Source organism: Perognathus longimembris, chromosome 22 (assembly GCF_023159225.1).
Source record: "Perognathus longimembris pacificus isolate PPM17 chromosome 22, ASM2315922v1, whole genome shotgun sequence".
Taxonomy (NCBI): Eukaryota; Metazoa; Chordata; class Mammalia; order Rodentia; family Heteromyidae; genus Perognathus; species Perognathus longimembris.
Window position 1 is genome coordinate 5,650,356 of NC_063182.1, and position 14,705 is coordinate 5,665,060.

At 44.3% G+C, this 14,705-nt stretch overlaps 1 protein-coding gene and 1 pseudogene across 1 annotated transcript in view; one reads left to right on the top strand and one right to left on the bottom strand.

Moving 5' to 3' along the window:
• The window catches only part of Arhgap26 (Rho GTPase activating protein 26), a 395,353-nt gene that overhangs the window by 274,835 nt on the left and 105,813 nt on the right, over positions 1 to 14,705 (bottom strand). The window contains exons 2-5 of the mRNA XM_048331455.1: positions 13,183 to 13,278; positions 11,415 to 11,476; positions 4,969 to 5,040; positions 819 to 920 (exon numbers count right to left, since the gene is read on the bottom strand). Coding sequence (XP_048187412.1) covers positions 819 to 920; positions 4,969 to 5,040; positions 11,415 to 11,476; positions 13,183 to 13,278 — 332 coding nt within the window. The remainder of the gene's footprint in view (positions 1 to 818; positions 921 to 4,968; positions 5,041 to 11,414; positions 11,477 to 13,182; positions 13,279 to 14,705) is intronic.
• Positions 7,020 to 7,994, top strand: LOC125340051 (annotated as a pseudogene).

Consider the following 14,705-nt stretch of genomic DNA (forward strand, 5'->3'; position numbering starts at 1 on the left):
GCTCCAAGAACTACGTAAAAATGGTTGTGGTCCAATACTGAAAAGCTGATCTCTTTATAAGTGAACTAGGTTCAAAAAGAACCTCTGCTAACTCAAAGCCAGATTTTTTTTTTCTGGGGATGGAACCCAAGGCCTTTGTATATGTTGGACAAGTACTCTAACACTGAGCTATATCCCCTTTGGATTTTTGAAATCAGATTTCCCTGTGTAGCCAAGATGCTATCAAGTTTTCTATTATCCTGCCTTTGCCTCGTGAATGTGGAATTATAGCCATGCACCACAATGCACTGTTAAGAATGTCTTCTTGAAACAAGATTACTAAAGCACAAAATATATGTATGACAGCAAAACACTGTTTAAAATGGAAAAGCAAAAACAAGAATGGGATAATCAAAAAGTTTATATTAGAAAAGAGGAGCACTATGTTCCAGATGCTAGCCCTGTAAGTTACAAGGCCAAAAATCACAAGGTGAGTTAACAGAGTACTGCAGTGAGGCCTAAAGTAAGAGAAAAGGAAGGCAAATCTCAGCTTGATATTAAGAGAGACAGTGTAGCAATGAGCGGTGACCACCTGGGCGACAGTGGCCTAAGCAGTAGCGTACTTCCTTGACCCTGGCAGGCTGTATGTCCACAAAGAACCAGTGGTATGAGATGACCCAAAGACAATGAAGGCTTCAGCCGGTGGGTATCAGATTCAAGTTCCTGATTCCAAGTTTTCTTCCAACTCTGACATTCCCAGGGAGAGAAGGACCAAGATATATCCACAGCACCACATGGAAAATGAACACATTGTTCAGGGTAGTTGGCAAGGTTCCTACCTCTTGGAGCTGAGATTCCTTCTTTTTGGAAGATAAATTCAAGTGTTTTTCTAAGATGCCACAATACTTCTCTGTCTCTTTGTCATACTTCTTTTTGGCTTCCTGGGGAAAAAAAAAGAAGAAGAAAAAGAGTAACAAATTGCAGAGATAAAGCAGTCTCTCCACTTCTCTGCTCCTCTTCCCGGCCTCGTGATTCCCTCAGCATACAAATATGGTGGCTCCTACTTTTCAAACACCACCACTTTCAACTGTGACCACCTGGTCATAGCCAAGTGTCTATTACAGGCACCAGCACAACACCAGACAAGGTGAATACCCATATTTAATAGTGACAAAGCCAAGGCTCCACCTTCTCAGAAGTTCACTTGGGTAGAGGGGAATGGCTCAGTGGTAGAGCACTTGCTTAGCACGCACCAGACCCTGGATTCGATTCCCAGCACCACAAAAGAAAGAAAAAGAAAAGAAAGATTTTCCACTGTGAGACCTAAATTTCTGATTTCTACCACACAACAGATATTCTCAGCTACAGAAAGGGGGGAAGTTTACTACGAAGCTAGTGCTGAGGAAGGAGGGGCTACCCTTGGTCTGAGTCCTCTGTAGCTAGACTAAACTAAAGCCAGCCTTAGGTGTCCAAATAGCACCCCTGCACATACAGACCACATCTTCCTTTGAGGCCTTAATATCATATATTGGGCAGTACTGCCCAAAGTTATTTCTCCATATTGAGAAATAATTGAAAACCAACAGTCTCTTCACAAATGTGTTCATGATACACCACTGATGCCAGCAAAAAGAAAACCACACACACACACCAAAAAAAAAAAAAAAAAAAAAAAAAAACACAGAAGCAATGTCCTTGCCTGAGGCTAGGATTTATAAGAATGAAAGCACAGAATCTCCAATAGTTCAATGATCATGATAGAAGGAAAACTATCAATGCCATGCTACAAACTTGATCAGCCTATGTAATATATCTACCTACAAAGATTAGATGGGTATAAACCTAAGTGAAAACACTTCAGTTAGGAAATAGGATTCTGATCATTTGATCCTCCCTCTGAGAAATTTTTATTATGCTAACTTATTACCTTCTAAATGAACAGAAAACCAGGCACTGGTGGCTCACACCTATAGTCTTAGCTACTCAGGAGGCTGAGATCTGAGGATCACAGTTCAAAGCCAGCCCAGGCAGGAAAGTCCACGAGACTCTTATATCCAATTAACCACCAGGAAGTGGCACTGTGGCTCAAAGTGGTAGAGCACTAGCCTTGAGCAAAAAAGAGCTCAGGGAGAGTGGCCAGACCCTGAGTTCAAGGGCCATGACTGACAAAAAATCTTTTTTTTTTTTTTTTTTTGCCAGTCCTGGGCCTTGGACTCAGGGCCTGAGCACTGTCCCTGGCTTCTTCTTGCTCAAGGCTAGCACTCTGCCACTTGAGCCACAGCGCCACTTCTGGCCATTTTCTGTATATGTGGTGCTGGGGAATCGAACCTAGGGCCTCATGTATACGAGGCAAGCACTCTAGCCACTAGGTCATATCCCCAGCCCGACAAAAAATCATTTTAAAAAATAAAAAGACATTACAATAACATATATATTAGTCCCTGTTCCCCATCGCTTGAGTTATTGAGGTTCTATTTTATTCCCCATGTTACAGGTAAAAAGACTCAGACATAAGCAGGTTAACTTGCAAAACGTTACAGAGATTGACAGAGCTGAGATTTGAGCCCAGGCTAACTCCACTCCCACGCCCAAGCTCACTACACCGTGCTAGAGATGTGGCTCCAGTCTCCTCCACACTGCAGGGGTGATGGTGGACCCTAGACCACTACATATGTTCCCAGGTCCTAATCCCAGGCATCATTCCTACTTTTCACTCACATGGAGCCCACAGAAGATATTTTTGTGCAACTATCAGGCCTATAAGAACAAACCAATTTTCCAACCAAAAAAAGGAAGCTCAGAGCTATCTGTAGTAATTTCACAAATTCATAATGAGCAATTACTCTGTGTTAGGCTCTACTTCAGGTTCTGGAAATATGGAACAGTTATGATACCTGCCCTCATCATGGAAAAGTTCTAGTAGAAGGAGAAACACAATTAAATAATAAACAAGTAAGCAATATGATTACGGACAATTCTAAGTGCTACAAAGGAAATATGTGGTCACAAAGAGTCATCAGTTAAAGTTCCCAGGAAAGGCCTCACAAAAGGGGAAGAGATATGAACTAAGACCTAGACCCCTGACAGGACAAGGGTAGAGCTTTCTGGAAAGTGAAAATGCTTTGTGGCAAAGACTGAGTCAAGAAGCCATCATGTGCAACCTTGCCAAGCTTCTGAATCTATCTGCTTCACAGCAAGATTCTAAGCCCTAAGACTGGGAAGAATAAGCACATATACTTTTAGTTGAAGTGAATCCATTTCTACAAATCTGACTTTTACTTAAACTACTACTTGTGTACACCACTTCTACAACATACAGAAGCAAATGAAAAAACAGCCCAAGGAAGAAAGCCACACTTCCAAAGCTCCCAGAAAAGTGTGCTCTTGTGACTAGTATTGAAGCCAGAGGAAGACCTCTCAGACTAGGCATCTCCTGAGCAGACTCCAGCAACCACGAAACAAGGCAGGAGATGAGGCCAAGTGAGAGGCAATGTGCTCAGAAGAAGTAACAACAGGAAAGATGACTCAACAGGCAGGTCTGACTCCAGGCTCTTTACAGCCTGAGAAGCCACTGTTACGTTAGTTCCGGAACAGCAGAGCACAAACGCATGGCCCTGCTCCTCAACCAGGCCAACAAGCCGAAGAAAGCTCACAGAAAACTTCTTGGCCATCATAGACAGTTCGGTCTCCTGGACTAAATGCTAGTGCAATAAGATTTTCTTCCAATCACACATTCCATAATCTCTAACACAAAAACCAATGAGCTTCCACTTCTCAGAAAATGCAAACTGAAATTGGTACGAATGTGTTGGTTAAAAAAAAAAAAAAAAAAAACTAGGTGAAAATTTTTTCTTCAAACTAGAACCAATCATCTTTCTGAAAGATCCTCACAAAAAATTATCTTCTTCAGTTATCATATTTCTAGAAATCAGGTGTGAAAGGGGAGAGAAGAGTTAATGGGAGAAAAAGAGTGGAAAAGGAGGAGTAAAAGGAAGAAGGGGAGCAAGGAAAAGAGGGGTACAGGAAAGGAAAGAAGGAGGAAAAGGAGAGAAAGGGAAGGAGGAGAAAAGATGATGAAGGAAAAGAGGAAGGAAAGAAAGGAAGAAAGGCAGGAGGTCAAGCAAGGCCCTCAAGCTTGCTACATGAACCACTTTTCAAGGGCATTTCACAAGGGAGTAAAATCCACACCAAGCAGATGGCATTGTCTGAAATGCCCAGCAGGTGGCACAAGGGACTGCGGTTGAATTCACTCCAGAAAAACAAGAAATGTGGGAAAGCCTTTTGCTTTCACTGACTCCAAGGAAAACATCTTCCCGGCAGGTGGCCTCTAACACTCTACTGAAGGTCAAACAGACTCGATTTCTCAGTGATTTATCACAGGGCACAACACCCCAGAAGCTGTCTTTTAAATATGAATAAGATTTCTTTCTAGTAACACATTAGGTCAGATCAGTGATAAGTGACCTCTGGGCTATAGCCAGCTTGCGGATGTGGGCTTCACCTCCATTGTGGAACATACATTATTTTAGGCTAGTTGCCCACAGGAAATTTTCCACACACCTTGGGGTTTTCAGTTTCTCTTGTACATGTAATGATCTGTCATAAAAAGGCCAATGTCCACACAGCAAAATGGGCTAAAGCTGAGTACACCAACGGATGCACAACTCTGGACAAGAGGCTGAGCCCCAAATCTCCTCATTATACACAATTCCACAAGTTATATACTCTGCCCACTGAAGTCAACTGTCCAAGTACACAGGCTCTATCTTTGGGTGATTTATAAGCCTACACAACAATTAAAACACCCCAGTATCAGAGGGGCTGCTCAGATGGTCACACTTCAGCTACCTGCAAAGAAAGACCAGAGATGCTGGGTTCTTGGCTTATCTGCCCAAAAGTTTCTCTAGACCTCCAAATTCATAAGGCCCTAAGGAAGATGCATTTCCAGACCTCCACCCTAAATTCGAGGACAGTGGGTTCATTTCTCACCTTGGCAGCCCCAATCTGCTCCTTTCGAAACTTCTCCAAGGGAGTGATGAGCACCTCACCTGCATTCTCAATCTGGTGAAGAAAACCAAGGGAGAAAAAGCAGGATCAGTAAAGAATCCCAGCAGCTGTATCACAAAACGATCCTCCAGAATAGACGTTTCAGTAAGCAATATTACCTGAATCACAAACGCCTGGATGGTACAAATAGCAGATTAAAACAAAATCTGTTCATCAGTTGAAATCGTGATAGTGCTCCGTGTAATTTATTGCTATTGCTCTGTAAGATAGACTACCTACATGGCCCAGGCTGGCCTCAAACTCTCTCTGTAACCTAGGCTGACCTCACATTCAAGATCCTCTCACCTTAGTCTCTAGAGTACTGGGATTACAAGTATGTGCCACCACACATGGATTTTTCATTAACATTGATTGTGGTATTGGTGTCACAGGAGGGTCTAAGTTTCAAGCTTCCGGTGACATCAACCAGTTTGTAGGTAAAGTTGGTCAACAGTGAGTAGATTAAAAAACAAAGCATCTTTGGCTATCTGTTAACATGAACATTCTTCAAGCCTGAAGTATTAAACTACGGTAGTAAACTGGATATAGGACATCTGTGCCTCCCATTCGCTAGCTACCTCTCAACTGTGAAGGACTGATTCCTGCCTTATTCCCCCCAGGTCAAGCAAGACAACAGGTGCTCATGGGCAGGTTTGACCCCATGTCAATCTGGGCCTGGCCAAGGACACCACCCTTAGTTCCCAGGGGACGAGAGCCCCTGTTGATGATGATCAAGTCTGGCCTATTCCTTTTCCATTCTCCTCCATTTTCCCAACATATGGTGCCAAAAACCTGGCAGAGGAAAAGAACCAGGAGTAACAGGGTTCCCTCCATCCACCTCCTGGCCGGCCGCCTCTCATCGAGCCTTCTACCTTCTCTTTCCCAGGCCTTTCTCCATTGGGAGCTCAGAGCCCTCTGAGCTTACTTTTGGCTAAACAGCCGGCTGAAACAACCTCGTGGCTTTTGCCGACATAAGCGGTGCATGACGGATGGCCACCCATGTGGTCTGAGGTATTATTGACCCCTGCATAAGTCCAGAAAAGGACTTATCTCTCCCTATTTTCTGTCCCTCACCCTGTCCCCTGACTCTCTGGACCTCTAGGCAGGAGGCTTCTCCTAGTTTGACCGACTCCACCCACCGTCCAAAAGCCTTCAGGACAAGGTAACCAGCCTGGTCCATGCAGAGGCACCGGGACACGAACCTGGGGACTCCAGGAATCCCTCCCTTCCTGTCTGTGAAGTCCTCAAAGACTCCAAGAGCCTCTCACACTTAGCTGATCCCCTGACACACTTTAATTAGGACCTTTGGGGATGCCCTCTCCTAATTATTGGAATCCATCCGTTTGCCTTCCCAAAGCCTCTGGGATGCCTGAAGAAGTGGAACAGACTCTGTAGTCCTATCAAATGTTCCCAGTTGTCTCGCAGAGACATCCCATTGGCTTGCCGCAGTCTAATTTTAAGACTCTCGGGCTGACTGAAATACAGTCAAGGAAAACTGACTTGTTTGTCTACCAAAATCTGGCCTTACTATCATGTACTCTTACTGATTTAAACAATTCTCCAACGGAACAGTGAGGGGTACAAGGTCCTCTACACCCAAGTCCTTCTCTACCTCCACTCCAGAGACTCTCTGCTCGTCCTGTTCCGTCCACCAAGTCCTTCTCTCACCTCTGCTCCAGGGGGCCCTACCTGCTCTCCTGCCCCGCTCACCAAGTCCTTCTCTGCCATAAACCTCCCAGCTATCTCCTCTAGAAAGGCAACTTTCCTTGTCTTATAGCAATCTCCATTACCCGCCCTTCTCTCTCTCTCCCTGTCTCTACCTCTCTGTCTCCCTCTCTCGTATGACCTCCAGACAGGAGATCATTTACCATTATATCGCCTCCATTCTTGCTGACAGCCCTTTGTCTTGTGCCCTTGAGAGCTAGACACAGGCAGGGTCCCAAGGACCCCCTCTAGGTTCCCTCTTAAAGGCTAGCAGTCCTGGATCAGTGCTTTTTGCAGAGTAAAAATGCTGGGTGAAGTTTTCTGGCACATGTGTGTGCACACACACATAAATATACTCATCCACCATTCTCCCCAAAGCTCAGATGAGGGCTGAAACAAAGGAATACTCAAAACTCTTTTGAATGACTAAAGGAATGAATGAATGAATGATTTCTTGATTGGCTGCCAACTGTGTGGCCATGGGCAAAACATTTAACCTCTCTGGGCTCTTATTTTCTCATCCATAAAATGAGTAGGCTGAATTGTTCCTGCTCTAAGATTTTATGGTCTTTTCTACAACAGCACAGTATTTTACAATCTTTACTCATTGCTCACTCTTTGCTCCACTAATTATTTCGACAATCTCATTGCAAGAAAGCAGTATTTTTTCCTCAATCACATGCATGTTCTGAGTAAAAGCAACACAGTAAATGCCAGAAGCCTTAGACACAGTAAAGAACCGACTAGATAACTGAGAAAGAATGAAAGGCCTTCAAATGGACTCCTATTTGTCTTTTCTCAATTTTGAGACCACTTCCAAAGAGTAACACTGGAAAGCAGGAATGGTATTGCACTTAGTCTTTATTGTTTGCTTAGTGTCACTCTATTGGATCACTTGCTTAAGAGTATTCACAGCTCTCCTTGCAGCACAGGCGTGAGAGCAGAGTCCGAGTAGCGACCACAAGAGTCATGGCAGGACAAGTACTGAGTAAGTTTCTTCCTCTGTTTGACCAAGGAGTGCAGCCGAAACTGTAACCAAAGGAGGCATTATCCTTCCAGAAAAGTCTCAAGGAAAAGTACTGCAAGCCATGGTGGTGGCCGTGGGGTCGGGCTCTAAAGGAAAGGGTGGAGAGATTCAGCCAGTTAGTGTGAGAGTGGGTGATAAAGTTCTTCTCCCGGAATAAGAAGGCGCCGAAGCAGTTCTAGGTGACAAGGAGTATTTCTTACTGAGAGATGGTGACATTCTTGGGAAGTACGTAGAGTGAATACATCACTGAAATGGCATTGTGTGACGCTGCCCATTCCATGGAAGTCCTGGGGTCTTTCATCATGTAAATAACTTCCATATCTCCCTTCTATAATAAGCTTTGGTAACTAAACTAATGATATCCATTGTCTCTAAAATTTAGTTTCATTGTTCTGGTACAAACATTTCCAAATAAAACATGTAATTTTTTTTTAAAAAGGCCATTCACAAATCATCTCCAAGTGTCAAAAGTTCACAAAGGTTTGGCAAGCCCTTAAGTCAGGGTCAACATTATCTGCACATTCACAATCACCAGAGGAGTTTTTACAATTCTAATATCCAGGCCATACCTCAGACCAAGTGAATCAGTCTCTGGACTTGCTCCCAGACATCTATATTTTTAAATCCCTATAATTATTTGGATGGGCCTAAATAACTAAACAAAATTTCAACACACAAAACACTCAAATGCTCACATGGAAAGCAGGCCGCACAAGCCTTTTCTCAGTCCCACTACTGGCTGCTCTCAGCCATGACAAACATATATTATCCTATCTGTCCAATGAGAGATTGTACGAGGAGAGGAATAAGGTCCCTCTCAATCTAGGATTCTATGACTGTAACTTCTACTCAATTCCAAGCATTGTGCTTGATGTTTGAGACACAGAGACCATTCTCTGCCCTTCAGGAACTCACATCTACTATGGGCACCAACACATGCAGTGATTATCAAGATACAATGTAGTAAATGCAGAGTCAGAAGGATAACTTAATCTTCAGAAAACAGAAAGGACAAGCAGGGCATTGGTGGCTCACATCTGTCACCCCTAGTGCTAAGAATGCTCCATTGGGGGACTATGGTTGAGTCCAGGGCCACCTAAGCAGAAAAGTTCATGAAGTCCCTTGTAAACCAACAGATGGGCACAGCAGTGCATGCTTATCATCCCAAGCTACATGAGAGGCTGATATTGAGAGGATCCCGGCCAGACCAGTCTGGGCAGAAAACCCCATGAGATTCCATCTCCACAGAAGAAGACTGAACACAGTGGTGTGCACTTGAGATCTCGGCAATGATAACAAGCCTAAAGTAGGTAGAAAATGGTTTGTCCGTGTGCCTAGTATGGGACCCAAGACCCTATCTTGAAAATAACAAGCAAAAATTCAGAGCTGGGGGCTGGGAATATGGCCTAGTGGCAAGAGTGCTTGCCTCGTATACATGAAGCCCTGGGTTCAATTCCCCAGCACCACATACGCAGAAAACAACCAGACGTGGTGGTGTGGCTCAAGTGGTAGAGTGCTAGCCTTGAGCAAAAAGAAGCCAGGGACAGTGCTCAGGCCCTGAGTCCAAGCCCCAGGACTGGCAATAAATAAATAATTCAGAGCTGCAGGCATGGCTCAAGTGGTAGAGTGCCAGCCTAGCAAGCACAGGCAGGGCTCTGAGTTCAAATCCCGGTGCTACCAAAAAGAAAAAGAAAATACATCCCAGAAAAAGAAAATACATCCCCAAAGACAACGCAGCTTTACTGAGCTGAGCTGAACTGATGATGAAGCTGTTCCAGGAGGAGGAGGGATGAGAAGGGGCTGGCGGTGGCCAGATACTCAGATGCAGACAGCTGAAACTCCATTCACTGACATTAATAATGAAATTGCAGAGGCAAGCTGGAAAGTATAATCTGGTCATTGTTCCCTTACCACGGGCCATAGCAAGATTGCCAGGGCCTGCAGGGTGCTCATGGTGATTCTCTCACTACTCCCCACCCTCCACCCCCAAATCTGACTCAGCCAAGAATCAGAATCAAAAGAACCATTTCCCTTTCTCAGGCACAAGCACGTGCACAAACACACAATGCCTCCCTCCCTCCACCCACCACCAATCCTGCCTCAGTGGCTGCCACCACCCTCCTGATTCTACTTCCAGCCTCCAGCAGGGAGCTATCAGGAGAAACAGCGTCTCTTCCTCTCAGGGCAGGGAGGCTTCGACTTCATTTGAAGTTTAAAGAATACATTTTTTGGTATAATTCCAATTTGGATTTGAATCTAGACTGTATCACTTATGAACCATGGGACGAAACCCTGGCATACCTCCATATCTTCATCTGAAAGAGGAGATAGTATAGATACCCCTCTCAGAGTCAAGATGAAAGGTGCATTGAAAGTACCTCGTATACAATGTTTTGCTCAACTTAGTGCTTACACTATTGGTTGCTGCTAAAGAAAGAGAAAACTTTCGGTTTTTAGTTTTCTTTTCTTTTCCTTCTTTTTTCAGAGAAGGGGTGCTACTCGGGATTGAACTCAGAGCTTCACCCTTGCTAGGCAGATGTTCTACAAGTTGAACAACTCCCCCAGCCCTTTTGGCTTTAGTGATTTGGGAGTCGTCTTGTGTTTTTTCTTTCCTGGGACTGGATGGGTAAAATCCTCCTAATTAGGCTTCCTGCATAGTTGGGATGACTGATACACATACCACTATGCCCAGCTATTAGCTAAGATGGGGTCTTACTAGCTTTGTGCCTGGACTGGCTTTGAACTGTAGTTCTCCTGATGTCTGCCTGTCAAGTAGCTGAGATCACAGATGTGACTCACTATGCTCAGCTTGTTTGGGCATTTTAAAAGCTACTTGGAAAGCATCTCTTAGGAACTTAGAGACCAGCATTTTTTTTACTTTGCAGAGTATCTCTTTCAAGACAATATCCCTCTGACACTGTGGGTTTTACTCAGGACCTCATGCTTGCTAGGCAACCGAAGTGAATCTTTAGGAAAATGGCACATCAAAACCCTTTAGCATTTACAAAAGGCTTCTACTCTTCATATTCAAAACTTGCCTCATAGTTCAATACATTAGACTGTCAAGACCCAGGCTCTTTTGACAACAAATCCCTTGCTCCCTCAGTGTTCATGGTGAAGTAGGGAAGTCAGGTCTGGACGGTACCACATTAGTCACATAGTGAATGATAGGATCTGGCATCTCATCTTCATCCTGGGGGAAGGGAAGTCCCACCTCCAGGTGATGGATGTGCCTGAATCCCTGGAGATGGGTGGGCACTTGACCTATAGGTTCTTGAACCTATCAGTCCAGTGGCGGGGACTGGGAGCTTCCTGTGACCCTGCCCCCTGTCCTGACCCTATTTAGGCACAGACAAGCCACATATTCTCCAAGTTCCTGTCTTGTGTCCTGGCTTGTCACCATGGTGTCCCAATTCAGCTCTCCATGGAAGTTGAATCAATTTGTTGGTATTGTTTTTGCTCTTTCTTTCCTCTCTGGCTTGTTTTCTTAGAGTGTTAAGTGTATTTGCAGGCTTCAGGCCTTTGTAACAACTGGCTGCCTGTAGACTGCTAGCATTTTAAAAATGACTCCAAGATTCGATCCTTCAAAATGTGCCTTCTCTGATTTATCACCTTATTACAATATGCCTAAGATCAAAAGCAGCCTAATCTTACTCACCATCCGGATCCGTTCATCTTCAAGATTCCTGAGGACAGTGGCAAACTCCTGCAAAGACCTTGCTGGAAGACAGAAAGGCACCATGAGGTGGAAGGAAAGCAATGAGACCAGAGAGCCTTTCCAGCTGCACTGTTAAGCTATGGAATTAAATTCCTTGTACACACAGCGTTAAGCCAATTGTTTCCTAAGGCCCCTCTTATCATTTCATCATTAATCATTAAAGATAGGAGGACCTACAAATGCAGGTTAATTGCATCTTGGCATGCTAGCTGAGGAAGTATTTCTTCAAGGACGAGACCTGCCTGTTTCTGAGCATTCCCAGGACTGGTAGATACTGGCAGGTGCCCAGGCCTCAGGCTGCAAGGGACAGAGTTCAGTTAGGAGTTGAAGGATTTCCTGTCCAAGATTGAACCTACTCAACCTTTAGTTGTGAGGTTGCGTCAGAACCTAACCTTTTCTCTGACATTAAAATAAAAAAATAGTGCCACTGGCATCAACAGCCATATCTCTGGCATCTGGTTGAGTAGAGTCCTGAAGCCACTCAATAATAGAACTCAACTGGCAGCATGGCACATGGATTTATTTGCCAGTCATTCATAAAGGCAACATCCCTGAGGGTGGTGCTCCTGAAGATACACAGATACCTAGGCAATGCCAGGAGAAGCATCTATCCATCACAAGCTACAAGGATGTGTTTTCACTGCCCCCACATCTGCCCAAGTTGTCTTTTCCCATCTCCATATTCTAGCATTCAGCATGGGGACAAGGACTCAATAAGCATGGGAAGAGAGAATTAATTCACTATAATCTTTTCAATTCTTTTTGGGGGATAAGAGAGCTGTTGGAGACTGAACGCATGCTAACCATAATTGCTCTAACACTGGGCTAGCATCAGCCCTTTCTTCCTTAATGGATTCAACCAAAATGTCCAATGTAAGAATAAAGTATACTGACAAGGGCTAGGGGCATGGTTCATCAGGAAGCACTGACCTAGTAAATGCGAAGCTGAATTCAAACTCTAGGACCACCACAGAAAGGAAAAAGTTAATTAACGAGACTTGGTAAAGGAAAGGTGTGTTTACCCAGACAATCTTCCCGTGCTGAGGACTGCATAGGGAGGAAAACAGGCAACAGAGTGAAGCACTGCACCATGGGGATGAACAGCCTTGGACTACGGAAGCAAAAGGAGGCGTAGGGACCAAGGGAGCTGGGCAGTGAGATACTCTCCCCACCCACCCACAGTGGCAGCTACACGGCTCCAATCAATTGTGACCAGGCCAGAACATTGAACCTAAACTGGATTCTCAGACTCTTCTGAGAAGATTAAAAACCAGTATTTCAAATAGATAACAACTTACATGGCAATTTGATTTTTTAAAAACTGAGACACAAATAAACCATGCCTGCATTCTGATCTCAACCCATGAGCAATCATTTTGCAACCTATGGTTTCATTGTCATTTCATCTGTCTGCATTAACTTGTGCCTTCAGTTCTTGCTGCTGTGCTTGAAGGGGAAAACATTACAAAACCAGTCAGAAGGAAAACAGTAAAGGAAAGTAGAGAATAGAGCCCCAGTGCAAAAGCTTCCAGCTTTCTCCTTCAATGAGAGGGTAAGATGATTCCAGAAAATGAGGACAAGTTCAGAGAAGTCCGTATCTCTGTCTCTCTGCCACCACGGTGGACCAGGCCTCCTGTCCCAAGCCCTGCTTGGATACTGGTAGCTGGAACAAGGGTACATTTTTGTACTCTACAAAATGATGACTTACCTATACACATCTCGTCATCTGTCTCTGCATCTCCTATGCACTGAAATTTAAATTCATTTAAGGAGTCTGCAAACTTCCGCTTTGCTGAAGACAAATCTACCAAGAAAAAGAAGGGGGAAAAAAGGAATTACTGAAATGTATCTTGCTTTCCTAGATGCTGTCCTTCTTAATTGTTCAATGAATATAGCAGTGAGTAAATCTGGTCCTGAGACTCTTGCACAACACAAATGGACATAAAGTCAAAACAGTGAATACTCATTTATAATATCAAGCAATGATATGCTCCAGAAGTTAATATTTAGTTACACTGATTTTAATAAATTCTAGTCCTACATCTCCTTCCTCCAGCCATACGGTAAGGCCTGCTATCTTCACTTGACACATGGGAATCTACTTGCATCAGGAGGACCAGAAGAAAGTCAGGATCAGAGCCAACATCAGGTTCCCACCCCTCTGCCAAATCTCCCTGTGGCTTCATCATGGCTGCTCACAGATCAGAGTCAACAATCCATTCTACCAATCAACCTCACAACACAGACCGACTTTAGAGAGGTAGCCTCAGAAAAGATGGAAAGAACTTGGAGCTGTCCTATCTCTGTAGTGTATCTGGCCTCTTACAACGCAAGCACAGACCTGCCATTTTCACAAGCCCAGTGCCTATCAAACTTCCACTTGAGCCATTTCCCTTGGGGGGGGGGGGGGAGACATCAATCACTACCAGAACAAAACCCTGGCAATGTTTGTACTGGGGTTAAAAAAAGACATCCCACACATGGTATATATAGTGAAAACCCTCTGAGGCCCTTGCCAAATTTACCAAAAAAAAGCTTTTGCTTAAGGAAATTATAAAAGCCAATGATCCTTTCTGAGCCCTCAGCTTCTGTTAAGGGTATAAAACCAACCAAGGTACCTTTAAGTGGCCTGACAGAAAAGTCTGCTCAGTACAACATGCTTAACTTAATTCCATGTGCAGCCTTCCTGCAGATTAGGCTAATCATTCAAATTAGCCTCATACAAGCTTCCCTCGTGCAGAGGGAAATAGCATTATGCTCCAATTCCCAGTGGAGGGAAATGTGAGGCATAACTAGTAACAAGGCCTGGCTTTAATAAGATTGGGGTTGCGGGGGAGTCTGGCTTTACAGATCATACAAATATAAATGCATCTATGATCCTCAGCCGTGTTATGTCACGAGGTTGCGGCTCATGGTTTTCATCTTTCGATTTTGGTTTGTCTCCTCTCCTGGCACCTAGCAATGCAGTCTGCCCAGTGTGTGCTGAATAGTTGCATGTTGAGGTCACTGTGCCTAAACCCAAGCCCCGGGGCTCACTCCAAGCAATAGCTGCTAGTGAGCGAGACAGGCTCTGGCTAGACTGCTCTGGCTAGACTGGGGCTCAGGCTGCTGCATGAATGAATACTAGACATGAGCCCTAAGTTCGTCGTCTCTGAGGCAAAATACCCTGCCCTATACCACAAGAGGAAGACACTAAGTTAGGGGGAAAAAAAAAAAAAAAAAGGAACCAAC